A 27688-nucleotide genomic window follows, 5' to 3' on the forward strand; every position below is an offset into this window, starting at 1 on the left:
CAAAACCCAGAGCCTTATAAATAAATGTATATTTTTATTAAGTAACCGATCGGCTTCTTTTAGCGGCGCGGAATTTATTCCTAGTATGACAATTACCCTAAACACGAAAGTAGGCGAGCGGTTTGATTGTGTCCTTCTATTCAAAAAAAAAATGTACTAAGAATGACGAGGTTATTAAGTGATCATAGTGCATTAACATACTCATAAAATAAGTGCCGCCCTCGCGATGAGTGGTCAAAGACACCTGAGACATTAGTATTCACACAACGAGGAAGACCACCTGGCGACGCACCTAGAACTCATCGTATTGATCGCCTGTCTCCGTTTTTTTGGCCTGAAGAAACTTTTTCCTTTTATATTAATTTGATTTCATGAGCTGAGCAAGATGTTCGTCGTTAGACTTATTCTCTTCTTATGCCTTGCAGTGGCCGTTTTCGGAGAGATACCAAGTAAGTTTAACGGTTCCTTTCCCATTTTGGACAACAGGTTGTCATTATATAGTCTATTGAATGTCTTGTCGAACAAAGCATTTCAAACCAGTTTAGTTAGTCTTAAAGCTAGAATCCTTAATCGAAACAATAACAAAGCGACTCCCTGCCTCTGTTTTGCTAAAAAACTGAGAGATGGGCCTGGAGAACAATCAAATGTATAGACTGAGCTATGGATGAAAGGACTGACCATCCATGATATCAACATTTGAGTTTAACCATGTTTTGAGGCTATACAGTGTTTGTTTACGTTTACAAAGTTCACAAACATAAATGTATACGTCGAAAAATGGATGTAGGAACTAATGATTCTAGTTTTAAAGAAACGGAAAGGGGTTATGGGTTATGAGCTTGAGTTTAAACACGTAAAAAATTAAAAATAAATTTAAATTCAGTAAAAGTTACAATTAAATCATAAGACTAAGTTATCCTGAGTTATCCTTCCATTCTCATAAATCAGGAGTAAGACTGAAGTTAAGGAAAGCAGGCTATCATTGGTAAAAGGCTGTAATGCTTTCAAGTTGCCTCTGAAGAGTGAGCACTCAATCTCCTGTTCAATGGTCACTTCTAACTTCCAATACTAATTTACTCACACAAATTCAAAGAAATTAGTAGGCCTCTAATTGTCATTGTTGAAACATCTGCATTTGCTCATTTGTCAACATTTTAGTTTTTTTCATACCCTTCTGTGCATCTTTATATTGTTCAAAGGTAATATGTAATTCTGTATCTCTGCAATTGAAGACAAGCAGTAGACTACAGCAAACATTAACTAGCTATTTTTCACACCATCAATTTGGGGAAGAGTTCCGTGTGCCAGAGAGCATCTCTATAGTCACCTCTTATCCATAATTGGCTTGGATTGATACATGTCTAAAAGCATTTCCCCCCCAAGCGTTGTCTTGTGGACCAGTATGTGAGATTAAGGAGTGCTACTTGAAGGATTTCCCCCAGGAATGTTCTACTGTAATTTAATTTCCCTCAGATGGTACACTGCCATACAAATGGGTTGGGAGTCTGGTGAGCTAAGCTGAAATGTATTGGCGATTGCAACATTTTTTATTATAAAGACATTCATAATTGTTTTGCTACTGCTGTAGATTGAATCCTTACCAAGGAAGGAAACAAATAGTTTTCATCAAATCCATGCATATACAGTATTCATTTTGTAAAGGACCAGTCTGCCTTTGCTCCCGAAGAGTCATTTGGGTGACCCTAAGCTTTTGAATAGATATTTTGGCTAATTCTCAGTGTTTGCAACTGTTGCAGATGCCACACAGATTCCATGTCAGTCAGGCTGTTTAGTTCCTATATTTGAGTCTGGTCCTTACAGAGTTTGGCTGATCTGGGATCTGCTAGCATGCCAGGCTTAAGAGATGGTGCTAGCTCAACCACGTCACCATTAGATTTCTTTCCAATCGCTGAAATGCCGTTGTGTCATATTTGAACCTTTCAAATGGTTTGCCTTCACACTTTGATCCTGGTCTACAGTATTTACTACTGTATATGAAGTGGTTACTCATTTTCTATGGTGGCATGCCACCTGAAACAATGTTTTTAATGTCATTGCTTGAATTACTGTGGCTCTGGAAAGTTTAATTGTTAGGAAGGATAACATAAGGGAATACAAATTTAAGTTGGTTCTTCTTCGCATCTATAAGAAAAGCCAGTTTTGAACCCCCAGTTGATCATATCAAGAAATTGCATCGAGTTGGTCATTGAAATCTTCATCCAACCCGTAAATGTCAAACTGGGATGTTCTGTTCTGAGAGGAGATGATACAGCTGTGGCCCACTGATTGCCCATCTCTGTTTTTTTTTGTAGTCTAGGACTGCAACCTGCACTGCTTGATGGGATAATGACTATTTCAGGAATGCGCCCCTAATCCCCCTGAGTAAGCCGGGAGATGTTACCACAGTAACCCAGGAGAGCGATGGCTAGGCCAAGTGACACTGCACAGTGAAGACCCCTGAGTTTCTCGCTCATTGGGATATCACATGACTTGGCTTGATTGAGACTCAAATGACTCAGCACAGAAAATATCCTTGTTTTTTTGCTCAGTGAGGACTCAAATGACAAGTCCAGTGTTTCAGGGAATCCAATGTCCTGGTGTAACAGATGTAACTTTACGTCGTCCCCTCGCCCCGACACGGGCGCGAACCAGGGAACCTCTGCACACATCAACAACTGACACCCACGAAGCATCGTTACCCATCGCTCCACAAAAGCCGCGGCCCTTGCAGAGCAAGGGGCAACCCTACTTAATGTCTCCGAGCAAGTGACGTAACTGATTGAAATGCTACTAGCGCGCACCCGCTAACTAGCTAGCCATTTCACATCCGTTACACTCACCCCCCTTTCAACCTCCTCCTTTTCCGCAGCAACCAGTGATCCGGGTCAACAGCATCAATGTAACAGTATAACTTTACGTCGTCCCCTCGCCCCGACACGGGCGCGAACCAGGGAACCTCTGCACACATCAACAACGGTTGCCCACGAAGCATCGTTACCCATCGCTCCACAAAGGCCGCGGCCCTTGCAGAGCAAGGGGCAACCCTACTTAATGTCTCAGAGCAAGTGACGTAACTGATTGAAATGCTACTAGCGCGCACCCGCTAACTAGCTAGCCATTTCACATCCGTTACACTGGCATAATTCCAACTCCATTGACTTAGCACAGTGAGGAATCATATTGCTTGATTCAGACTCTAATGATCTAATTCAGTCTGGAATGAGTCAATTTAAGACTACTATGGATGACTATCCTCAATTAAGGCTCTTGTTGTGATGAGACAAATATGACCTGAGACATTTAGGCCTACTCAGTGAACACCCACTTGTTTGTCATGATCACTGTTGTCAACAATATATTGTACCTTGGCCTTTTTTGTGATGGTTTCTTTCTAGAGAAACGAAAAGGCAAAGTCCATGAACTCATAAATACCTAGGCTTCTCGAACATTATGTTCTTGTCATGCTGATAGGCGTATATTTTCCTTGTCGTTTTGATGATCAGTTGACCTTAGATAGTGGAGTCGATTCATATGCATTGCTTTTATAACTACTCAATGACACTGATGTGTGTTGTATAACAACTACTCATTGACACTGATGTGTCTTTTCGTTTCTCTAGAAAGAAACCATCACAAAAAAGGCCAAGGTACAATATATTGTTGACTACAGTGATCAGGACGAACAAGTGGGTGTTCACTGAGTAGGCCTAAATGTCTCAGGTCATATTTGTCTCATCACAACAAGAGCCTTAATTGAGGATAGTCATCCATAGTAGTCTTAAATTGACTCATTCCACTCAGCCATTAGTGCCCTGATAGAAAATGATTGACATGGACAAACATTTGGATTATGAGACAGGGACTCAGAAAGTTGAAATGGGACCCCACTGTGTTGGTCTTCTTCATACACTTTCAGTGGGAATGTGCAAGTACGACTGTGCATGTGAAGGTGTGTGTGTGGGTAGGAGAGGAGAGGAGAGTGTGGGGTGGGTTGCTTGGAGGTCAGATGTGAGGTTTTAATGGGGGTCTTTCAGAAATCAGTGGGATTGTGTTTTCAGGTATGTCCACACACACACACACACACACACTGTCTTATCGTCCCTGTCAATTAATAACGTTTTAAGTGCTCTCGGTTGCAAGTCATGACTTGATTAAAAAGGCTGTTAAAGAAATGTCTCAACAAGATGGTCAATTTTACATCTGTAGTGATAGAATGTCTGGATAATGTAGGCCTCTGACCTAGATGTAATTTTGAGTACAATAAGTTGCTTGCATTGAATTCAATCACAAAACTAGAATAATTGACATAATATGAGAAAAAACAACACGTCACATAGAGGGATTCAAACTTGGCAAAAGATTCCCTTTTAGTTAATATTCTATCCATCTGAGAGTTGGTGATAAAGGTCAGTCAGTTACTTTCTCATGGGTCTTACAATCACTAACTTAAACTTTTTTTATCAGAGTTCTCAACGTTTGTGTGTTTCCCCAACCATTGTGTTGGTGGGCCGTCCCTCCTATCCGGATCAGGCTCTATGGAATAGTATTGTAGCATGTCTACCCACACTACCCAGTGTGGGTGAAAATGTGCTTTGGTGATGAAATGTCACTTCCTTACCAAGACATATGATTATTGATCTTCTGAATCGTTCAGTGGGGTCTTTCTCTAACGTACACTACATGGCCAAAAGTATGCACAGTAGCAAGGAAAAGTATGTGAACCCTTTGGAATTACCTGGATTTCTGCATAAATTGGTCATCAAATTTGATCCGATCTTCATCTAATCAACAATCAAATAACACACAAATTATTGTATTTTTCTTGTCTATATGTAATACATCATTTAAACATCCACAGTGTAGGTTGGAAAAAGTATGTGAACCCCTAGGCTAATGACTTCTCCAAAAGTCAGGAGTCAGCTAACCAACCAATGACACAAGATTGGAGATGTTGGTTAGAGCTGCCTTGCCCTATAAAAAACACTCACAAAATTTGAGTTTGCTATTCACAAGAAGCATTGCCTGATGTGAACCATACCTCAAACAAAATAGATCTCAGAAGACCTAAGATTAAGAATTGTTGACTTGCATAAAGCTGGAAAGGGTTACAAAAGTATCTCTAAAAGCCTTGATGTTCATCAGTCCACGGTAAGACAAATTGTCTATAAATGGAGAAAGTTCAGCACTGTTGCTACTCTCCCTAGGAGTGGCCGTCCTGCAAAGATGACTGCAAGAGCACAGCGCAGAATGCTCAATGAGGTTAAGAAGAATCCTAGAGTGTCAGCTAAAGACTTACAGAAATATCTGGAACTTGCTAACATCTCTGTTGGTGAGTCTACGATACGTAAAACACTAAGTAAGAATGGTGTTCATAGGAGGACACCACGGAAGAAGCCACTGCTGTCCAAAGAAAACATTGCTGCACGTCTGAAGTTTGCAAAAGTGCACCTGGAAGTTCCACAGCACTACTGGCAAAATATTCTGTGGACAGATGAAACTACAGTTGAGTTGTTAGGAAGGAACACAAAACACTATGTGAGGATGAAAAAAAGGTACAGCACACCAACATCAACCTCGTCCCATAAAGTATGGTGGTGGGAGCATCATGTTTTGGGGCTGCTTTGCCGCCTCAGGGCCTGGACAGCTTGCTATCATCGACGGAAAAATGAATTCCCAAGTTTATCAAGACATTTGAAGGTCAACAGTTGAAGGTCAACAGAAGTTGGGTGATGCGACAGGACAACGACCCAAAACACAGAAGTAAATCAACAACAGAATGGCTTCAACAGAAGAAAATACACCTTCTGGAGTGGCCCAGTCAGAGTCCTGACCTCAACCCGATTGAGATGCTGCTAAAGAGGCCTTTCTACTCTCTCTGAAAAACACCAAAAGAAAGATGCCCAGGGTCCCTGCTCATCTGCATGAACGTGCCTTAGGCATGCGTGCTCAGGAACGCACAATCCCTCCATCAGTGCTCAGACTGTCCGCAATAGGCTGAGATAGACTGGACTGAGGGTTTGTAGGCCTGTTGTAAGGCAGGTCCTCACCAGACATCACCGGCAACAACATCGCCTATGGGCACAAATCCACCGTCGCTGGACCAGACAGGACTGGCAAAAAGTGCTCTTCACTGACGAGTTGCGGTTTTGTCTCACCACTTGGTGAGAAATATTTACACATCTTAAGTTTGCTGAAAATTAACACAGTTGACAGTGAGAGGACGCTTATTTATTTTTCTGAGTTTACATTTGCAGAAAATACACTTTTCTTTGTCATTATGGGGTATTGTGTGTAGATTGAGGAGAAAAGGTCTGAATACTTTCAGAATGCATTGTAAACTTAGTATTACTTTCTTAGCTACAGTATACATATCTCCCTGGCATATTACATCATTTATGCAGCAGCATACAAGACAGTGTTGGACTCACCCTGTTGTTGTGCTCTGCTCTGGGGCGAATTTTGTCATCAGGCTTTGTCATCAAAGTCATTATCTGGATTTATGGCGCTTTCAAGACAACTGGGAACTCCGGAAAAAAAACAAGGTTGAATCATGACGTTAGTGATCTTCAGGTCGGAGCTTTAGAAAGAGGCCCAAGTTCCCGCCTTGGAATTCCGAGTTGGATGACAGTTCAAAATGTATTTTCCCAGTCTAAGCTTGTTTTTTTTCTAGAGTTCCCAGTTGTCTGAGATTTCCCAGTTCCGATTTTCCAGTTGTTTTGAACACGACAGAAATCATGACAGCATGGCCAATGTTGAATGTTTATCCTTTTAAGCTTGGAAAAGAGACCTTTAAACACAGACTTGGACCATGCATCCACTCCAATGAATAGCAGGCTAGTGATTGCTTTACAATGTTTGCAGTTAATCAGCCACTGATACCTTCCAAACCACTCATTGTTGAATTTGCGATTTCCAACTTGTAGTGTAATGTTTATGTCCAATGGCCGATGAGCACAGATACGTTTTAACTATAATTTTTCCGTATTTTCCTCTGGCTAACCCACCACCACAAAAAGCACTGAGCTAGGCTGAAACACCTGCATTACTCAAGAAAGCAAAAAAGAGTGTTTGTATGCGGCTTTATTAACTCAAATATGTTGGGGTTTTTTCTCCATTGTTTGCAAACTGATATGTGACACGTATTAATGACAAAATAACATGCAAAACAGACAAACCTGCACTCAATGACGGGTCGCCACTGATCATTAAAAGGAGTTGGTTAAAGCAGTATAGGAACTTATCAGAAGTATTTAAGTGCAAGTGCCATGAATATTTTGCAATTTACTTCCCTAACCATTACAAAGTAGTTTCATTGTAGGGCAAATTCATGTCCCGAATTGTCTTGTGTGTTTTATGGGTGGACGTGAATCATTATATAATTTTACTGTGACACGAAAGAGGAAGAGACAGTGAAATTCATCCCCTTTCCTGGCTGCTCGCCCCCCAGTGAAGACTGGTAACCAAGCGATAAATCTATTTAGTCACACAACACAAAGTACAGAGCAGGTTACCTACCTACAGTACAAATAATGGCATTGTCTACGCCTAGTAGTTATGGCCTTGGACAGTGGACTCTTGCGTATTTTATTACATTACCTGCTTTTTCTCTGAGTGATACCTGTAAATCTGTTTCCTCTGACAGAGTATGCATATACAATGTAGAGTGAAACTTTAGCCATAGTGCCTCAAGTGTTGCTGGCTGGATAGCTTTGTTCTCTTTCAGGGGCCCCTGTAGTTCTCTTGGGACAGGGTTGAGCTGTATACAGCCAAGGGCTGAACCCACAAGACTCCAAATAAAGACCCTATTCTTTGCTGCTGCTCTTCTGCAAGAGCATCACGGTGGACAGTGAATGAAAGGATGTGGGTGTTTGTGTCTGCATTGTCTGTGTGTAGGGGTTGGTGTCTGCTTCAGTTATGAAATATGACCGTTTAATCAGTGTCTATTTATCTTGGTGGACTTGGATCTGTCTTATCCTGCCGACTACAATTATCCAAATGAATGGCATATTATAGATTTTATCGTAGCATTAAGTGGCAATGGCTTAAGTCGCATAGGGACCTAGCCTATACTGTATATGGACTTAGTTTGTGGTGTTAACTGTACATGCCCAATGCTGCACTTTTATTTGTTCACAGCTTGCTGTTACGTGCCCTGGATTGCACCTGAAACTTAAACATAACGCAATGTTTATCATCCCGATGGTCTTATGATCAAGGTGACGCAGTCTGCTGAAGTGGACACATCCTGTGTTTGGAAACCCTGTTATTGACGTGCTATATTATGAGTTTCAGGGTTGGTGGAGGGAAAGATGGTGGGGAGGGTGGAGAACCTTTCTGAATTCCGAATTGACCCCTAGGCCCTACCCTTAGGCACTTCATGTAGATCTGAAAGGATTGGATAGGTATAAGCAATATTGTACTTTCACCTTTTCGACCGAGTTACACCTGTCTAAGCCTTTAGCTCTACAGAAATACCTAAGGGACATGGGATAAGGGTTCTTCCCACACCCCTTCTACCTGAAGTGTGCACTTGTTCAAGTACCATATTTCTTACACCAGTCCAATTCTTTGAAATCCTTGAGGGGGAGTGAATGAATAGATACCGTCACCTCAGGGAGAAGGGGGATAAACCATATTGGGCTAGGGTGGAACATAGAGGATAGGAAGAATGTTTTTCCAGGGCCCATGCCAGTAGGTTATGGGAGTCTTCCCAGCTGGGCTGATTAGAGAGGGGAGGAAGAGAGTCTGGCTGTGGCAGTACAGCCTTGTTTCCATTGTGTGACAGTAAATCAAGAATGAACTGGTCTTCTCTACCCGTCACAGTACCTCACCATTGACAATATTTCCTGTCCAATTTCATTATATAGAATTTTTTAGAATGAAAAAGTTTTTGTAACAGATTGTTATACATTAGCTGCAGTAAAAACTAGTGTCAACTTTTTTATGGGACACAGACCTTTCCAGTCAGCCACTGAAAGTAGTTTTTGCTACAGTAATTATCTCAAAGGGCAATTCCACCACTTTTCAAACTCATATTCATTATCTCCAGTACAATACCAATACCAGTGTCTACGTATGTGAAAACGGCACATTTCTACGTTTTGTAGTTAAAAATATGAAGTTAAAATGTTTTACTCAACGACATCAAAAGTAAAAACATTGATTTTCTAACAATATGAGATTTGCTATGACACTGAAATGGATTGGTGAAATGCCATCCACTGGCAAAAAATAATTGCAGGTTTTGAAAAGTGGTGCAATTGCACTTTAATCTTTTTTTAAATCTATACCCTTCAGACGCTAATCCCAATTCTGAACCCCCAGCTACTGCGGCTCCCACGTCTACTGCGGCTCCCCCGTCTACAGAGGCTCCCCAGTCAACAGAGGCTCCCCAGTCAACAGAGGCTCCCCAGTCAACAGAGGCTCCCCAGTCTACTGCGGCTCCCTCGTCTACAGAGGCTCCCCAGTCAACAGAGGCTCCCCAGTCAACAGAGGCTCCCCAGTCAACAGAGGCTCCCCAGTCAACAGAGGCTCCCCAGTCAACAGAGGCTCCCCAGTCTACTGCGGCTCCCTCGTCTACTGCGGCTCCCCCGTCTACTACGGCTCCTCCATCTACTGCGGCTCCTCCGTCTACTGCGGCTCCCCCGTCTACTGCGGCTCCCCCGTCTACTGCAGCTCCTCCGTCTACTGCAGCTCCCCCGTCTACTGCGGCACCAACACCAACACCGCAGGCCACTACAACACCATCAAAATCAGGTAGGCTCATTATAGTCGTCCAGCTAACCTTCTTGTTTTTCCATGACCAGGGGTGTCAAACAGCAGGCCCAATTTCATATGGACCGTCATGTTGGCTTGGTAAGATTTTTTTCTTTAAAAAAAACAAATTGAATGACTAAAGCCATATAGCTTGTAGAAATGATAATGGCTGTGTCACGACTTCTGCCGAAGTCGATGCCTCTCCTTGTTCGGGCGGTGTTCGGTGTTCGGCGGTCGACGTCGCCGGTCTTCTAGCCATCGCCGATCCATTTTTTATTTTCCATTTGTTTTGTCTTGTTTTCCCACACACCTGGATCTCATTCCCCTCATTATGTGTTGTGTATATAACCCTCTGTTTCCCCCATGTCTTTGTGTGGTATTGTTTATCTGTTTTCATGTATGTGCACGTTAGGCTGGTTGCGCTGGGTTATGTTCAACCCGTATTTGTATTTCGTGTTCGTTTGTGCCGTGTGCTTTTGGTTCGCCAAATAAAAGGCTCAGTTTTACTACCAAATATCTGCTCTCCTGCGCCTGACTTCCTACAGCCCTTCACGCATACCTTGACAGGATGATGGATTTTCGATGATTTTTAACTTAGCAATCGCTGAAACGAAAGCTAGACAGTCAGGGAACATTTATTGAAAGAGGAGTAATTGTTTTGCAGATTTTGATGATAAAACAAAAGCTAGAGTCATTGAGCATCAGAAATTCCAAAGACTATGGATAGAGGAGTATATTTTTCAAACTGTGACGGCAAGGCAATACAACCCATTTTCATTGCTGCCCTCTAGACATCAGTGAAGGCTCTTGGGGCGAAATTACTTAGTTGTTTAGATGACAGAATGGCATCTCCCTAAATTGACTGGAATAGGGTATGGATTGGGTTAACACCATTATCAGACCTAGAAAAGTTATCTGATGACATGATTAGATTTCAGGCAATTATTTCATGCACATATACAGCGCCTTCAGAATGTATTCACGCCACTTGACTTATTACACATTTTGTTGTGTTACAGCCTGAATTTAAAATGGATTAAATATAGATGTTTTGTCACTTGCCTACACACAATACTCTATAATGTAACAGTGACATTTTAAAAATGAAAAGCTGAAATGTCTTGAGTCAGAAAGTATTCATCCCCTTTCTTATGGCAAGCCTAAATAAATTCAGGAGTAAAAATGTGGTTAACAAGTCATATAATAAGTTGCATGGACTCACTCTGTGTGCAATAATAGTGTTTAACATGATTTTTGAAGGACTACCTCATCTCTGTACCCCACACATACAATTTCCTGTAAGGTCCCTCAGTTGAACAGTGAATTTCAAACAGATTCAACCACAAAGCATGGGAGGTTTTCCAATGCCTCGCAAAGATGAGCACATATTGGTATTTTATTTCATTTAACCTTTATTTAACTAGGCAATTCAGTTAAGAACAAATTCTTATTTACAATGACGGCCTAGGAACAGTGGTTTAACTGCCTTGTTCAGGGGCAGAATGACAGATTTTTTACTTGTCAGCTCGGGGATTCAATCTAGCAACCTTTCGGTTACTGGTCCAACGCTCTAACCACTAGTCTACCTGCTAATAACAATAACTCAGTTGCCGGAGAGGAAGGAAACCGCTAAGAGATTTCACCATGAGGCCAATGGTGACTTTTTAAAACAGTTTTTTTTAAATGGTGACTTTTTAAAACAGAGTTTAACCGCTGTGATAGAAGAAAACTGAGGATGGGTCAATAACATTGTAGTTACTCCACAATACTAACCTAATAAAAGAAGGAAGAATACGGAATAAAAAATATTTCAAAACATGCATTATTTATGTACATTATTTTCAGAGTAAGAATTTAAAAAGGTAATTACATTTTGTACATCATTTTCAGGATTCAGAGATGAATAATTGACACCTGGTGTGGTGGCAGGTAGCCTAAAGGTTAAGAGCATTGGGCCAGTAACCGAAAGGTTGCTGGTTCGAACCTCCAAGCCGACTAGATAAAAAATTGTTCTGTGCCCTTGATCAAGGCACTTAACACTAATTGCTCCTTTAAATCACTCTGGATAAGAGCAGCTGCTAAATGACTAAAATGTAAAAAACGTTTTACTTTTTTAAGCATTAATACACTCTCTATAACAAGTATTCAACTACAGTATTCAACTACAAAATACATGATTTTGTTATTTGTAAACATTTATACATATTTATTAAGCATTCATAAGCACTGCATTGCAAGGACGTATACATAATAATTTACAAACCATTTTTAAGCATTTATAATGGCTTATTTATTAGCGTTTTTATAAATTGTAATAAATTAATGCAAGTAAATAGTTACAAAACATATCAATACAACTCCTATTTTAGAGTAAATAGTAAGGTTTCAAGTAACAGAATCTGTGCTAAAAATTTGCTTGCAAAAAATGCCATATCACAGTACTTGCAGTGGAATTTAAAATGATAAACCCGGTAGTTTGGGTCCTGAATGCTGATTGGCTTAAGAAGCATTTCAGCCATGAGTATATCAGACAATATACCACGGGTATGACGCAAAGATACTTGTTTACTGTTCTATTTATGTTGGTAACCAGTTTAGAATAGCAATAAGGCACCTCCTGGGTTTGTTGTACACTGCTCAAAAAAATAAAGGGAACACTTAAACAACACAATGTAACTCCAAGTCAATCACACTTCTGTGAAATCAAACTGTCCACTTAGGAAGCAACACTGATTGACAATACATTTCACATGCTGTTGTGCAAATGGAATAGACAAAAGGTGGAAATTATAGGCAATTAACAAGACACCCCCAAAAAAGGAGTGATTCTGCAGGTGGTGACCACAAACCACTTCTCAGTTCTTATGCTTCCTGGCTGATGTTTTGGTCACTTTTGAATGCTGGCAGTGCTCTCACTCTAGTGGTAGCATGAGATGGAGTCTACAACCCACACAAGTGGCTCAGGTAGTGCAGTTCATCCAGGATGGCACATCAATGCGAGCTGTGGCAAAAAGGTTTGCTGTGTCTGTCAGCGTAGTGTCCAGAGCATGGAGGCGCTACCAGGAGACAGGCCAGTACATCAGGAGACGTGGAGGAGGCCGTAGGAGGGCAACAACCCAGCAGCAGGACCGCTACCTCCGCCTTTGTGCAAGGAGGAGCACTAACAGAGCCCTGCAAAATGACCTCCAGCAGGCCACAAATGTGCATGTGTCTGCTCAAACGGTCAGAAACAGACTCCATGAGGGTGGTATGAGGGCCCGACGTCCACAGGTGGGGGTTGTGCTTACAGCCCAACACCGTGCAGGACGTTTGGCATTTGCCAGAGAACACCAAGATTGGCAAATTCGCCACTGGCGCCCTGTGCTCTTCACAGATGAAAGCAGGTTCACACTGAGCACATGAGCACATGTGACAGACGTGACAGAGTCTGGAGACGCCGTGGAGAACGTTCTGCTGCCTGCAACATCCTCCAGCATGACCGGTTTGGCGATGGGTCAGTCATGGTGTGGGGTGGCATTTCTTTGTGGGGCCGCACAGCCCTCCATGTGCTCGCCAGAGGTAGCCTGACTGCTATTAGGTACCGAGATAAGATCCTCAGACCCCTTGTGAGACCATATGCTGACACATGCACATTTGTGGCCTGCTGGAGGTCATTTTGCAGGGCTCTGGCAGTGCACCTCCTTGCACAAAGGCGGAGGTAGCGGTCCTGCTGCTGGGTTGTTGCCCTCCTACGGCCTCCTCCACGTCTCCTGATGTACTGGCCTGTCTCCTGGTAGCGCCTCCATGCTCTGGACACTATGCTGACAGACACAGCAAACCTTTTTGCCACAGCTCGCATTGATGTGCCATCCTGGATGAACTGCACTACCTGAGCCACTTGTGTGGGTTGTAGACTCCGCCTCATGCTACCACTAGAGTGAGAGCACCGCCAGCATTCAAAAGTGACCAAAACATCAGCCAGGAAGCATAGGAACTGAGAAGTGGTCTGTGGTCACCACCTGCAGAATCACTCCTTTTTTGGGGGTGTCTTGCTAATTGCCTATAATTTTCACCTTTTGTCTATTCCATTTGCACAACAGCATGTGAAATTTATTGTCAATCAGTGTTGCTTCCTAAGTGGACAGTTTGTTTTCACATAAGTGTGATTGACTTGGAGTTACATTGTGTTGTTTAAGTGTTCCCTTTATTTTTTTGAGCAGTGTATATATTTTTAATTTGAGTCATTTAGCAGACGCTCTTGTCCAGAGCGACTTACAGTTAGTGCATTCATCTTAAGATACAGTTGAAGTCGGAAGTTTACATACACCTTAGCCCAATACATTTAAACTCAGTTTTTCACAATTCCTGACATTTAACCCGAGTAAAAATTCCCTATCTTAGGTCAGTTAGAATCACCACTTTATTTTAAGAATGTGAAATGTCAGAATAATAGTTGAGAGAATGATATATTTCAGCTTTTATTAATTTCATCACATTCCCAGTGGGTCAGAAGTTTACATACACTCAACTAGTATTTGGTAACAAGCTTCCCACAATAAGTTGGGTGAATTTTGGCCCATTCCTCCTGTCAGAGCTGGTGTTACTGAGTCAGGTTTGTAGGCCTCCTTGCTCGCACATGCTTTTTTCAGTTCTGTGCACAAATTTTGTATAGGATTGAGGTCAGGGCTTTGTGATGGGCACTCCAATACCTTGACTATGTTGTCCTTAAGCCATTTTGCCACAACTTTGGAGGTATGCTTGGGGTCATTGTCCATTTGGAAGACACATTTGCGACCAAGCTTTAACTTCCTGACTGACGTCTTCAGATGTTGCTTCAATATACCGACATCATTTTCCTACCTCATGATGCCATCTATTTTGTGAAGTGCACCAGTTCCTCCTGCAGAAAAGCACCCACAAAACATGATGCTGCCACTGCTGTGCTTCACGGTTGCGATGGTGTTCTTCGGCTTGCAGGTCTCCCCCTTTTTCCTTCAAACATAACGGTGGTCATTATGACCAAATTGTTCTATTTTTGTTTCATCAGACCAGTTAACATTTCTCCAAAAAGTACGATCTTTGTTACCTTGTGCATTTGCAAATTTGGTTCTTCCTTGCTGATCGGCCTTTCAGGTTATGTCGATATAGGACTCGTTTTATTGTGGATATAGATATTTTTGTACCTGTTTCCTCCAGCATCTTCACAAGGTCCTTTGATGTTGTTCTGGGATTGATTTGCACTTTTCGCACCAAAGTATGTTCATCTGTAGGAGACAGAACGCGTCTCCTTCCTGAGCGGTATGACGGCTGCATGGTCCCATGGTGTTTAAACTTGAGTACTATTGTTTGTACAGATGAGTGTGGTACCTTCAGGCGTTTGGAAATTGCTCCCAAGGATGAACCAGACTTTTGGAGGTCAACAATTTTTTTTCTTAGGACTTGGCTGATTTCTTTTGATTTTCCCATGATGTCAAGCAAAGAGGCACTGAGTTTGAAGGTAGGCCTTGAAATACATCCACAAGTACACCTCCAATTGACTCAAATGATGTCAATTAGCCTATCAGAAGCTTCTAAAGCCTTGACATCATTTTCTGGAATTTTCCAAGCTGTTTAAAGGCATACTCAACTTAGTGTATGTAAACTTCTGACTCACTGAAATTGGCAGAACGGCATGCTCGGGTTGGGGTTTAGGGTTTGAGAATAGCTTGAAGGTTGGGAGGGGCAGATCCTCTTGCTGTTCCATATTTAAATCAGTAACTCATAACTCAGCCCTCGAGTTCGGCAGTCGTGTTGGTTTTCCCTTCTGCTTTGATTAATTGATGCCACTGATTGGCTGGGAAGTGCACACACAAGGGCTGTGTTTAGGATGAAGGACAGGCAGTAAACATTTTAAGTATTTGGTAATGGTGCTGTTTTGATCAACCAGTGGAGGAAAGTTATTATTGTGGCTAACATGGCAATTGTGTAAGGTGAGCTGCTCCATGACTATTGCTATTTGGGTCACATTTGAATAGTAGTGCGTGGTCACCCTGAGGACACCCCGAGCACCAGAAGCAAACAGACCTCGATGAAAGTTGAATAACTGTGTGCAACGTTTACATTTTTTATTTACCCTTATTTTACCAGGTAAGTTGATTGAGAACATATCATTTTTTACATCAACGACCTGAGGAATAGTTACAGGGGGGAGGAGAGGGGATGAATGAGACAATTGGATGCAGGGGATGATTAGGTGGCCATGATGGTATGAGGGCCAGATTGGGAATTTAGCCAGGACACCGGGGTTATCATCTCTACTCTTACGATGAGTCAGGACACCCGTTTTAACATTCCATCCGAATAAAGGCACCCGACGCAGGGCAGTGATAACGTCACTGCCCTGGGGAATTTGGATCTCCTTTGACCAGATTGAAGAGTGCCCCCTACTGGCCTTCCAACACCACTTCCAGCAGCATCTGGTCTCCCATCCAGGGATTGACCAGGACTGATACTGCTTAGGTTCAAAGGCAAGCCAGCAGTGATTTGGAAGCAGGGTGATATGCTGCTGGCAATTTCAAGAGCACTTAAGAAAACTTAATTAGTACGTACTGTTGCAAATGTAACCAAACATTTATTTGCACAAACCTTTATTTTTGCAACATGTAAAAAGACAAAAGTAACATGGTGACAGCTTACACAGTCGTGGCCAAAAGTTTTGAGAATGACACAAATATACATTTTCACAAAGTCTGCTGCCTCAGTTTGTATGATGGCAATTTGCATATACTCCAGAATGTTTTGAAGAGTGATCAGATGAATTGCAATTAATTGCAAAGTCTCTCTTTGCCATGCAAATGAACTGAATCCCCCCAAAACATTTCCACTGCATTTCAGCCCTGCCACAATAGGACCAGCTGACATCATGTCAGTGATTCTCTCGTTAACACAGGTGAGAGTGTTGACGAGGACAAGGCTGGCGATCACTCTGTCATGCTGATTGAGTTGCTTGGAATCATTGTTCTTCCTCTGTCAAATATGGTTACCTGCAAGGAAACACGCGCCGTCATCATTGCTTTGCACAAAAAGGGCTTCACAGGCAAGGATATTGCCAGTAAGATTGATAAACCCGGTAGTTTGGGTCCTGAATGCTGATTGGCTTAAACAGCAACCTAAATCAACCATTTATCGGATCATCAAGAACTTTAAGGAGAGCGGTTCAATTGTTGCGAAGAAGGCTTCAGGGTGCCCAAGAAAGTCCAGCAAGCGCCAGGACCGTCTCCTAAAGTTGATTCAGCTGCGGGATCGGGGCACCACCAGTACAGAGCTTGCTCAAGAATGACAGCAGGCAGGTGTGAGTGCATCTGCACGCACAGTGAGGCGAAGACTTTTGGAGGATGGCCTGGTGTCAAGAAGGGCAGCAAAGAAGCCCCTTCTCTCCAGGAAAAACATCAGGGACAGACTGATATTCTGCAAAAGGTACAGGGATTGGACTGCTGAGGACTGGGATAAAGTCATTTTTTCTGATGAATCCCCTTTCCGATTGTTTGGGGCATCCGGAAAAAAGCTTGTCTGGAGAAGATAAGGTGAGCGCTACCATCAGTCCTGTGTCATGCCAACAGTAAAGCATCCTGAGACCATTCATGTGCGGGGTTGCTTCTCAGCCAAGGGAGTGGGCTCACTCACAATTTTGCCTAAGAACACAGCCATGAATGAAGAATGGTACGAACATATCCTCCGAGAGCAACTTCTCCCAACCATTCAGGAACCGTTTGGTGACGAACAATGCCTTTTCCAGCATGATGGAGCACCTTGCCATAAGGCAAAAGTGATAACTAAGTGGCTCGGGGAACAAAACATCGATATTTTGGGTCCATGGCCAGGAAACTCCCCAGACCTTAATCCCATTGAGAATTTGTGGTCAATCCTCAAGAGGCGGGTGGACAAACAAAACCCACAAATTCTGACAAACTGCAAGTATTGATTATGCAAGAATGGGCTGCCATCAGTCAGGATGTGGCCCAGAAATTAATTGACAGCATGCCAGGGCAGATTGCAGAGGTCTTGAGAAAGAAGGGTCAACACTGCAAATATTGACTCTTTGCATCAACTTCATGTAATTGTCAATAAAAGCCTTTGACACTTATGAAATGCTTGTAATTATACTTCACTATTCCATAGTAACATCTGACAAAAATATCTAAAGACACTGAGGCAGCAGACTTTGTGAAAATTAATATTTGTGTCATTCTCAAAACCTTTGGCCATGACTGTATATAAACCACTTATAAAATTAACTATATTAACTACACTTTTTGTTATCATATTTTAACTACAACTAAAATAGGAAAATGAAAAATGTATAGAACTCAACTCACCCTTGGTTTCCCTGCTAGACATCTGTACCTCGTTGCAATGCATCAAGCCAAACCAGTTGTACACCCCAGGTGTAGGGGAATTTTGCTGTTTAGTGGACAGAAAGTCTTCCCAAGACTTGCTCTGTACCATCGATTCTACACAAATTATTTTGCATTAATAAATGCATCACAAAGTGCCACGTATGTTCTGAAGAACTGTGTTTCTCTTTGATTTTAAGATCCCTGTGTCCCAAACCCATGCAAAGGTGGCAGCAGCTGTCAGCCAGGCTATGACTCCCACTTCACCTGTCTCTGTCTGGCTGGCCAAATATACTCTGAGGCTAGAGGGCGATGTGAGGAAGGTGGGTATCTCCTGTCTGCCACCACTAGTGGGTGCTACAATACCATGGAAGACAGAGCAATATAGGCCTAAATAGCTCTGATTGATAGGGAGGAGAGTTTCACCATCTGCAATGAAAAGTTAGGAACTTTAGAAACTATTCTGATTTAAGACCAGTTGTGAGTGTTTTGTCCTGAGTATGGTTAAGTGTGGATAAACTGGTACTAGATTTGTATTTAGCTTCCACGTGAAGCAATCGGATAGGCTTTGGTTTTGGCCAATAAATTTATATATTTATAAATGTATGAATACATAAATGAGAGCAACCTAGATGACAGTGGCTAGAGGAGTCAAACTCGGTTAAAGATATAAGATATTAGCTGTAGCATCTATACATGTATATTGGATCTCATGTACCATCTCCTCTGTGGGCTTTTTAACACAATGCTACACCCCCACCATTTTCAATAAGTGCTTGTAATTCTTATTTGTCATGTGTTGATTCTGATTTTCAGCCAAGGTCTTCCCAGGATCTCTGACCCTCCCTAGTATGGCCTTCAACGAAGACATGACCAAACCACAATCAGAAAGTTTCAATAACACAGCTGACATTTTAATTAATATGGTAAAAATAGATATTATACTTTTTACACTGTATGTATGTCTGGCTGTAGTTCAAAATCACAACTTTTCTGCAATGTTACATAGGTCATTACCAAGGTGTTTGTGACATTTTGACAACGTGTGAGCTGGGTGACCGCTGCATTACACGTATTCCTAAGTCCTTGGAAACTGTCCCAGTCAACCCAGGTCGTAGAAGTTGTAGAATTTTTCCAAGCAGGTATTTTCAGAACAGTTAGTGCAGTAATTCCGAGGAGAAAATATGGGTTAACTTGATCTTCCAAGGAGCATCCATGTTGTCCCGTTTAATCAGTGAACATCTACTGTAGTAATATGAACATTCTCATTTACTTACTTAATCTCACATATGAGATGACATTGATAAAGAAATGCTGTCTATTTTAAACATTTTCTAATTAACATGATGGGATACAATTTAATGTGTGAGTGGGTATCCTTCAGTCAGTATCAGCTACTGTAATGGCCTCGAAATATGCTAATAAAGATGGAACCCCATGTAAAAATATGATAACGACGACCATTACAGCACCTAGGGTTTTTACCATCTTGGTATAATGGATCAGGTTTTGGAATGGCAGTCACAGGGGCTAGTGTTAGGCTTCTGGTCGGGTTACCCACCTAATTAACTACATTGGTGTAGGAAGTGGTTATTACCATTGGAAGCATGTCCCTAGCAAGTCTGGGCCACAGTATAGTTTTCTGAGGCATAGCTATTTTTGGTTGTTAGTGTGCATGCATTACAAAGTAATCAGAGCTATTCTCACTATATTGAAATGCCTTAGTTGCTATTCAGCTTGAATTCTACATCTCACAACTATAAAAACTGTTTTTAGACAGCTGAAGTAAACACACACATTTCTTCGGGAAATGTACCGTTTAAGAAATATTTATCTTACCTTAGAAGTACACTGCTCAAAAAAATAAAGGGAACACTAAAATAACACATCCTAGATCTGAATGAATGAAATATTCTTATTAAATACTTTTTTCTTTACATAGTTGAATGTGCTGACAACAAAATCACACAAAAATTATCAATGGAAATCAAATTTATCAACCCATGGAGGTCTGGATTTGGAGTCACACTCAAAATTAAAGTGTAAAACCACACTACAGGCTGATCCAACTTTGATGTAATGTCCTTAAAACAAGTCAAAATGAGGCTCAGTAGTGTGTGTGGCCTCCACGTGCCTGTATGACCTCCCTACAACGCCTGGGCATGCTCCTGATGAGGTGGCGGATGGTCTCCCGAGGGATCTCCTCCCAGACCTGGACTAAAGCATCCGCCAACTCCTGGACAGTCTGTGGTGCAACGTGGCGTTGGTGGATGGAGCGAGACATGATGTCCCAGATGTGCTCAATTGAATTCAGGTCTGGGGAACGGGATGGCCAGTCCATAGCATCAATGCCTTCCTCTTGCAGGAACTGCTGACACACTCCAGCCACATGAGGTCTAGCGTTGTCTTGCATTAGGAGGAATCCAGGGCCAACCGCACCAGCATATGGTCTCACAAGGGGTCTGAGGATCTCATCTCGGTACCTAATGGCAGTCAGGCTACCTCTGGCGAGCACATGGAGGGCTGTGCGGCCCCCCAAAGAAATGCCACCCCACACCATGACTGACCCACCGCCAAACCGGTCATGCTGGAGGATGTTGCAGGCAGCAGAACGTTCTCCACGGCGTCTCCAGACTCTGTCACGTCTGTCACATGTGCTCAGTGTGAACCTGCTTTCATCTGTGAAGAGCACAGGTCGCCAGTGGCGAATTTGCCAATCTTGGTGTTCTCTGGCAAATGCCAAACCTCCTGCACGGTGTTGGGCTGTAAGCACAACCCCCACCTGTGGACGTCGGGCCCTCATACCACCCTCATGGAGTCTGTTTCTGACCGTTTGAGCAGACACATGCACATTTGTGGCCTGCTGGAGGTCATTTTGCAGGGCTCTGGCAGTGCTCCTCCTTGCACAAAGGCGGAGGGAGCGGTCCTGCTGCTGGGTTGTTGCCCTCCTACGGCCTCCTCCACGTCTCCTGATGTACTGCCCTTTCTCCTGGTAGCGCCTCCATGCTCTGGACACTACGCTGACAGACACAGCAAACCTTCTTGCCACAGCTCGCATTGATGTGCCATCCTGGATGAGCTGCACTACCTGAGCCACTTGTGTTGGTTGTAGACTCCGTCTCATGCTACCGTTAGAGTGAAAGCACCGGCAGCATTCATAAGTTATCAAAACATCAGCCAGGAAGCATAGGAACTGAGAAGTGGTCTGTGGTCACCACCTGCAGAACCACTCCTTTATTGGGGGTGTCTTGCTAATTGCCTATAATTTCCACCTGTTGTCTATTCCATTTGCACAACAGCATGTGAAATTTATTGTCAATCAGTGTTGCTTCCTAAGTGGACAGTTTGATTTCACAGAAGTGTGATTGACTTGGAGTTACATTGTGTTGTTTAAGGGTTCCCTTTATTTTTTTGAGCAGTGTATTATGTCAGTAGTGACGTCATCCACCATAAGCCCATGTCTACTTTGCAGGCTGACTAGCATCTATTGAGTGTTGGAATGTCCCATCAATATATTGCTCAAATCAATTTATACAAGACATGTTTTACCGCTATATAATCCAAAAGAAAGCTTGAGATATTTACTGGAAGCCTGAGAGCATGTTTGCTGTTATCTTGCAACTTTTCAGTAGGCTACATCTTATCTTTTTCCTTTTGCTGTTCGCAATTCACAAATGATTATTTGAAGTCAAATTATTCGATTCACCATGATCGAACCATACCCCATCTTCGACAATGTTGGTAGCAAACAACAGTCTCCTTTATTTAGCTGTACTAGGCTAATAATGATGAACTGTCCAGTAAATGTATATTGTGAACTAATTAGCATTTGTCTGTCCAAAATACAGATGGGGGATGTTTTACGGAGTCAACATGGCTACATTGATTCCACAGTGCTGAATTTCAGGTCAGTGTTAATGTAGTTACTGTGGTCCCTGTTTTTACCAATAAACTGTAATTTTGCAATACCACTCACGCTATAGGCTACACTACAATTTGTTTGTTGTTGGTTTGATTCTAACAAACTACCTTCATCCTTGAAGTTAATGTCTAATTTCATTTTTTGAACCTAATTTATTGTGTCAGTCCAGATTATTATAACCATCATGATAATGTATCATTTTGATTTGGAAGATATCACACGCCCACGACAACTATTGACAGAAGATTGATGCTGTTGCTATCACTACTTTCATGAGTATGTGATTATGATGATCATAATTCTAAAAACACTGACACTAATTTGCCTCCTAGCAAAATGGCTACGGGTCCGGCTCGTACCTTCTCGTCACTTAAGTCAGGTGGCGTCAACGTGGCCATGGAGAACAATTTTGAACTCGACTCCAGCATCACAGAAGCCGTCATCAATGAAAAGATACAGGGTGCTATTGCAAACTGTAACGCAATGCATGCCTCTTGTATAGATACTCTACTTAAAAATGCAGCATACAAAGGTATGTCACCTATAGTAATAGTAACACACTATTCCCTTGATGTATAATGACTGTGGTTTAACATAAGCTAGGAGGCAATATTGTGGGCATAGCTACAATGAATGTCAAGGGGAAGACAGAGAACCAGTGGTGGAAAAAGTACTCAATTGTCATACTTGAGTAAAAGTAGAGATAACTTAATAGAAAATGACTGACGTAAAAGTGAGTCACTGAGTAAAATCCTTCTTGATTAAAAGTCTAACAGTGTTTGGTTTTAAATATACTTAAGTATCAACAGTAAATGGAATTGCTCAAATGTACTTAAGTATCAAAAGTAAAAGTATAAATAATTTCAACTTCTTTATATTAAGCAAACCAGACAGCATAATTTTCTTGTTTTTATTTTATTTACGGATAGCCAGGGGCACACACCAACACTCAAACATAATTTACAAACGAAGCATTTGTGTTTAGTGAGTCCACCAGATCAGAGGCTGTAGGGATGACAAGGGATGTTCTCTTGATAAGTGTGTGAATTTGACCATTTTCCTGTCAAAATGTAATGAGTACTTTTGGGTGTCAGGGAAAATGTATGTAGTAGAAAGTACATTATTTTCTTTAGGAATGTAGTGGAGTAAAAGTAAAAGTTGCCAAAAATATAAATAGTAAAGTAAAGTACAGATACCCCCAAAAATGACTTAAGTAGTACTTTAATAAAGTACTTTTACTTAAGTCTTTTACACCACTGCAGAGAACTAAGTATGCAATCAATCACAATCATGATGCTGTCATATGACATTGGTAGTATGATGTAACTTCACACTAGAGTAGTGATCCTCCTAAATCCTGTTGCTGGAGAGCTGTACCTGTATTTTGTTCCATGATTCAACTTTTAATCTGATCTTCAACCCCTTCACTAGCTGAATCCGGTGTTTCACTGCTGAGCTACAATAAAAAACGTGCAGTACTGCAGCTCCCCAGGAGCAGGATTGAGGATTAGTGTTCTAGGAAAATATGTAAAAGAGGAGTTGAACAGTAGAAAAAGGTTTGTCACTGTAACTCCCATTGATAGACATCTGGAGCATTCAGTAGACTAGGCAACTATATTGTTAACTAGTCAATGAATTCTGAACACTATCCACATTACTATGTCACTGTAATGTTTGTAATGCTTAGTCATGTCTTTTGGATGCGATGCATTCAGGCCTCCGGGGGGTAATGAAGACATGAGGGGGGGGGGGGGACAATTGCGTCATATCAGGAAATTGATTGAATTGATGGAATTGAACACTATTTGCCCCTACCACAATGCTGAATGGATGTACATTCTTACTGTATGTAATCCTCTCCCTGTGGCACTGTCTATACAGAAACCAATCTGTGTGATTCGTATCGGAAACCTTGTGATGACACGTCAACTACTTGTACTTCTGAGAGTGGTATACCTAAATGTAGTTGTCAGAACAATTACGTGAAATCGGAATACTCTATCAGAACATGCAAAGGTGAGTGGTACCGATTGTTCCTCTTACAATAGACTCTGGGGGTTTGTGTAAGAGAGGGTAAAAAGAGATTGAGGCTTGGTGGTGTGTGTGTGTGTGTGTGTGTGTGTGTGTGTGTGTGTGTGTGTGTGTGTGTGTGTGTGTGTGTGTGTGTGTGTGTGTGTGTGTGTGTGTGTGTGTGTGTGTGTGTGTGTGTGTGTGTGTGTGTGTGTGTGTGTGTGTGTGATAGACTTACTTTACCCTCTCTGTCTGCAGCTTGTGAAAGTGGGAAGAAAGCAGAGGACGGTGTGTGTAATGAGTAAGTACTTAAAACATTTAATCAATTTAGTCATTTTCCATCAATTCATTTATTCAGTCATATCTATTTTCACGTAAACAATGTCTTTCAACTGTGAGTTTGGATACATTGCAATGGTTAACTTGCATTATTGGTCTGTGCAAAGATTGAAAAAAAAACTTTTTTTTCTTTCAGTTGTTCATTTGGTTATTCGGGTTTAAACTGCAATGAATGTAAGTATAACATACCATATTATGGTATGATTCTTCCTTCCAAGGATTTGACACTAGGCTACCTCTGGCCTTCGCAATAGGTGTTGTTCTCTCCTTTCATGTGGTGTTTCCTGTAATAGTGGTATTGAGTATACTGGTGTTTGCAGGTTTTTTAACACCTCTCTCTCTCTCTCTCTCCCCCCTCTCTCTTGCTCTCTCTCTCTCACTCTCTGTCTCTCTGCAGCATGGAAGTTGATGCTGGTGATTGTCGGCACTGTTCTTGGTGCACTGCTACTCATCACACTAATCATGCTGCCAGTAGTTGCACGCAAGTAAGTCAACACACACACAGAGGACAACATTTACACCGTAATATTTTAATCACATCAAATACAATTAAATATATACCTTCATCTTTAATCTTGTTACGATTCCACGATTGACCCTAATGGAGTATAAAATGTAGTTGTTAAATCGTATGTGTATTGTCGTCTTCTATAGGACGTCCAAGAAGAGCTCCTCCAAGAAGTCCTCGAAGAACGCTGAGGTTCCTACCTACACCAGCCCCTATAACGCCAAGGACTTCAGGGCATCGGCTTTAACCAATGGGGGGGTGACCAATGTCAGTTCAGGTTTTGTGGGTGTACCCAAGATCCCCCGGGCCATGCCCAACAACAACAGCTTGGACCGTGGCAGCAACCTGGAGATGACGGAGAGCGGTAGCAGACAGGCACTGGTGACCAGGGGAGACAAAGGAGGGGTAAGAACCTCGGGAAGGGAGAGAGGAAGAATGAGTGAGAAAGGAGGGTGGGGAAGACACAAGAGTTCATCTGGCCAGATAACTACCAAAATATGACTTTATGTCTAATCTCGGACATTCAGAACGAACATCTTGCGTAATTGCACCAGATGCTCGATTAAGTTCTGGGGGTAAACGTGTTAGAAAATCTACTAACGAGACTAGCGAAGTCTCCACCTCTCTAAACCGAAATGCTCAGCCAGTTTTAGGCAAGTCTATGGTCAACATGTCCGCTGATTTATCTATTTGATCAGTGTGTGGAATTCTGGGAGGGAAATGCTCATGCAAGGTTATTGCTAAATTGTCAAATATTGAAATGTCAGTTATCATTTGATACAAGTTGGTGATGAGTGTAACCATTATATGCCCAACTACAAAAATGCCACCTCTTGGCAACGTATATCATGTCTTGAAGTAGTACCTTAATGCCCTTATGCTGCCACTTACTATAAGATAAGTGACAGAATTATTTAATGTAAAACGGAATAATTTTATTTGATCAACAGAGGATTTTCTTACCAATAATTTGAGGAAATGTTTAAAATGTGTTTTGTATTCTGTGTATCCATGAATTATATTAAATCATAAAAAATATGAACAAAAAGTATATTAAGAGTGAAGTATCTTAAGATGTGAAGTACATATAAAGTACCAAATAGTACAAAGAACTGGGACAATTTAACCCCACGAAAAACAATTATTGAAGAAACATTTCAAGCACTTGCATTCAACATTAATTATGCATTAAAGTATACAATTTTTATTTTATTTTATGAAAATTTGTATTGGTTGTAATATGATGTCTTCTCAAACAGAACACTAGTTACAACCAGAAAATGACACCATTAAAATGTCTGGTGCCAAATCTTTCCCGCTGGGTAAAGACCAAGACCCCCAGGACTGAGACTGTCAGATACAGATGTTGTTTTGTGTTTTAGATTGGCGGCTACCAGAACCCTGATGACACAAGGAGCTTCAACAACAGGAACCCCTACCAGAGCGGAGGTCAGGGCAACAACCCCTACCAGAGCGGAGGTCAAGGCAACAACCCCTACCAGAGCGGAGGTCAAGGCAACAACCCCTACCAGAGCGGAGGTCAAGGCAACAACCCCTACCAGAGCGGAGGTCAGGGCAACAACCCCTACCAGAGCGGAGGTCAGGGCAACAACCCCTACCAGAGCGGAGGTCAGGGCAACAACCCCTATCAGAGCGGAGGTCAGGGCAACAACCCCTACCAGAGCCGAGGCTAGGACAACCCTTACTTTACACACGACAATGGAAGAAGAAACTGAAGACCCACTGGAACAGTCAACTAAGGAAACCATTTTCTTCACAACACAAATGCTTAGAAATCAGAAAGCAATAACAATGTCTTTTTAAATAGTCCTACTTGTGATTCTTCCCTATGTTCTACTCAACTTTTATGCACTGTGTATCAATCTTTTTTTTTGTACAATAGATGATAGTTGAGTTGCAGTGTCCATTCTGTCCAAGAGTGGGCGGTGTATCCAAGCTCCTGAAATTGATGTAGCCAAAAGGCAACTAATGTATTGTCGCTCAGTTTTTCTTATGTTTTTAAGTATCAGTTAATCCATTCTCATGTCCTGATTATATTGTATAACTGTAATTAATGTATTTTCTAATATCAATCCAATACTGTATTCATGTGTGATACATGACGGCCTAATCTGTGACTTATGCAAATCTTACATTAACATCAATGCAACAATGCAAGATGTTATAACATGAAAGGCCCAAGTTTTGCGTGCTAAATCATTATTACATTATGATTGCATGGGTCTGTCATTTTAAATGTTTCTTGTTAATTTATTTGAATATGGACGAACCCAGTTAAATTGATGTTAAGGAAATTTATTGGTGTGGTTCGCCATTATCTATTTGATCTCTTGTACATCTAGATCAGGATTTAGAAATAGCAAATAATGCCTTTTATCCTTAATGTGCCATCTTAATACATATTGTATATGTAATATAAATATAGTCAAATATAAATAAACAGAATGTGTGTAAAATTGTTCAATGATACACACAGTTCAGTATGATGACTTTTACACAATACATTTTGTAAATGAGACTGGCTTCTCGATGTTGGAATAAAGAAAAGGAAAATAAATCCATTTTGATTGTACAACTGTGTTTGGTTATTAATTCAGACAGACAGAGTTTGTGTGTTTCTGTACATAAAAATGGAATTTTAATAGTGAGAGTGTATCATTTTGCAAATATGTAACGTGTGCTGTCAGGAAGCAGATCTGTATTTTAAGATTAAGATCACTTTATTCAACAATTGTACACAAGGTCCACCCGAAATTGGGCTTTCGCTTTATCCCAACCCCT

General features: G+C 41.6%; 1 protein-coding gene across 1 annotated transcript; it reads left to right on the top strand.

Moving 5' to 3' along the window:
• Positions 1-283: 283 nt before the first annotated feature.
• Positions 284-27437, top strand: muc13b (mucin 13b, cell surface associated). The gene is made up of 12 exons (XM_038990451.1): positions 284-449; positions 9325-9756; positions 18308-18430; positions 18924-19033; positions 21956-22014; positions 22362-22561; positions 23911-24045; positions 24298-24340; positions 24515-24552; positions 24776-24863; positions 25033-25291; positions 26269-27437. Exons 1-12 carry the CDS (start codon positions 386-388, stop codon positions 26578-26580), a joined length of 1863 nt encoding a protein of 620 aa, XP_038846379.1. The 5' UTR covers positions 284-385; the 3' UTR covers positions 26581-27437.
• The last annotated feature ends 251 nt before the right edge of the window (positions 27438-27688 follow it).

The sequence above is a fragment of the Salvelinus namaycush genome, chromosome 4 (genome assembly GCF_016432855.1).
Source record: "Salvelinus namaycush isolate Seneca chromosome 4, SaNama_1.0, whole genome shotgun sequence".
NCBI classification, from domain to species: Eukaryota; Metazoa; Chordata; class Actinopteri; order Salmoniformes; family Salmonidae; genus Salvelinus; species Salvelinus namaycush.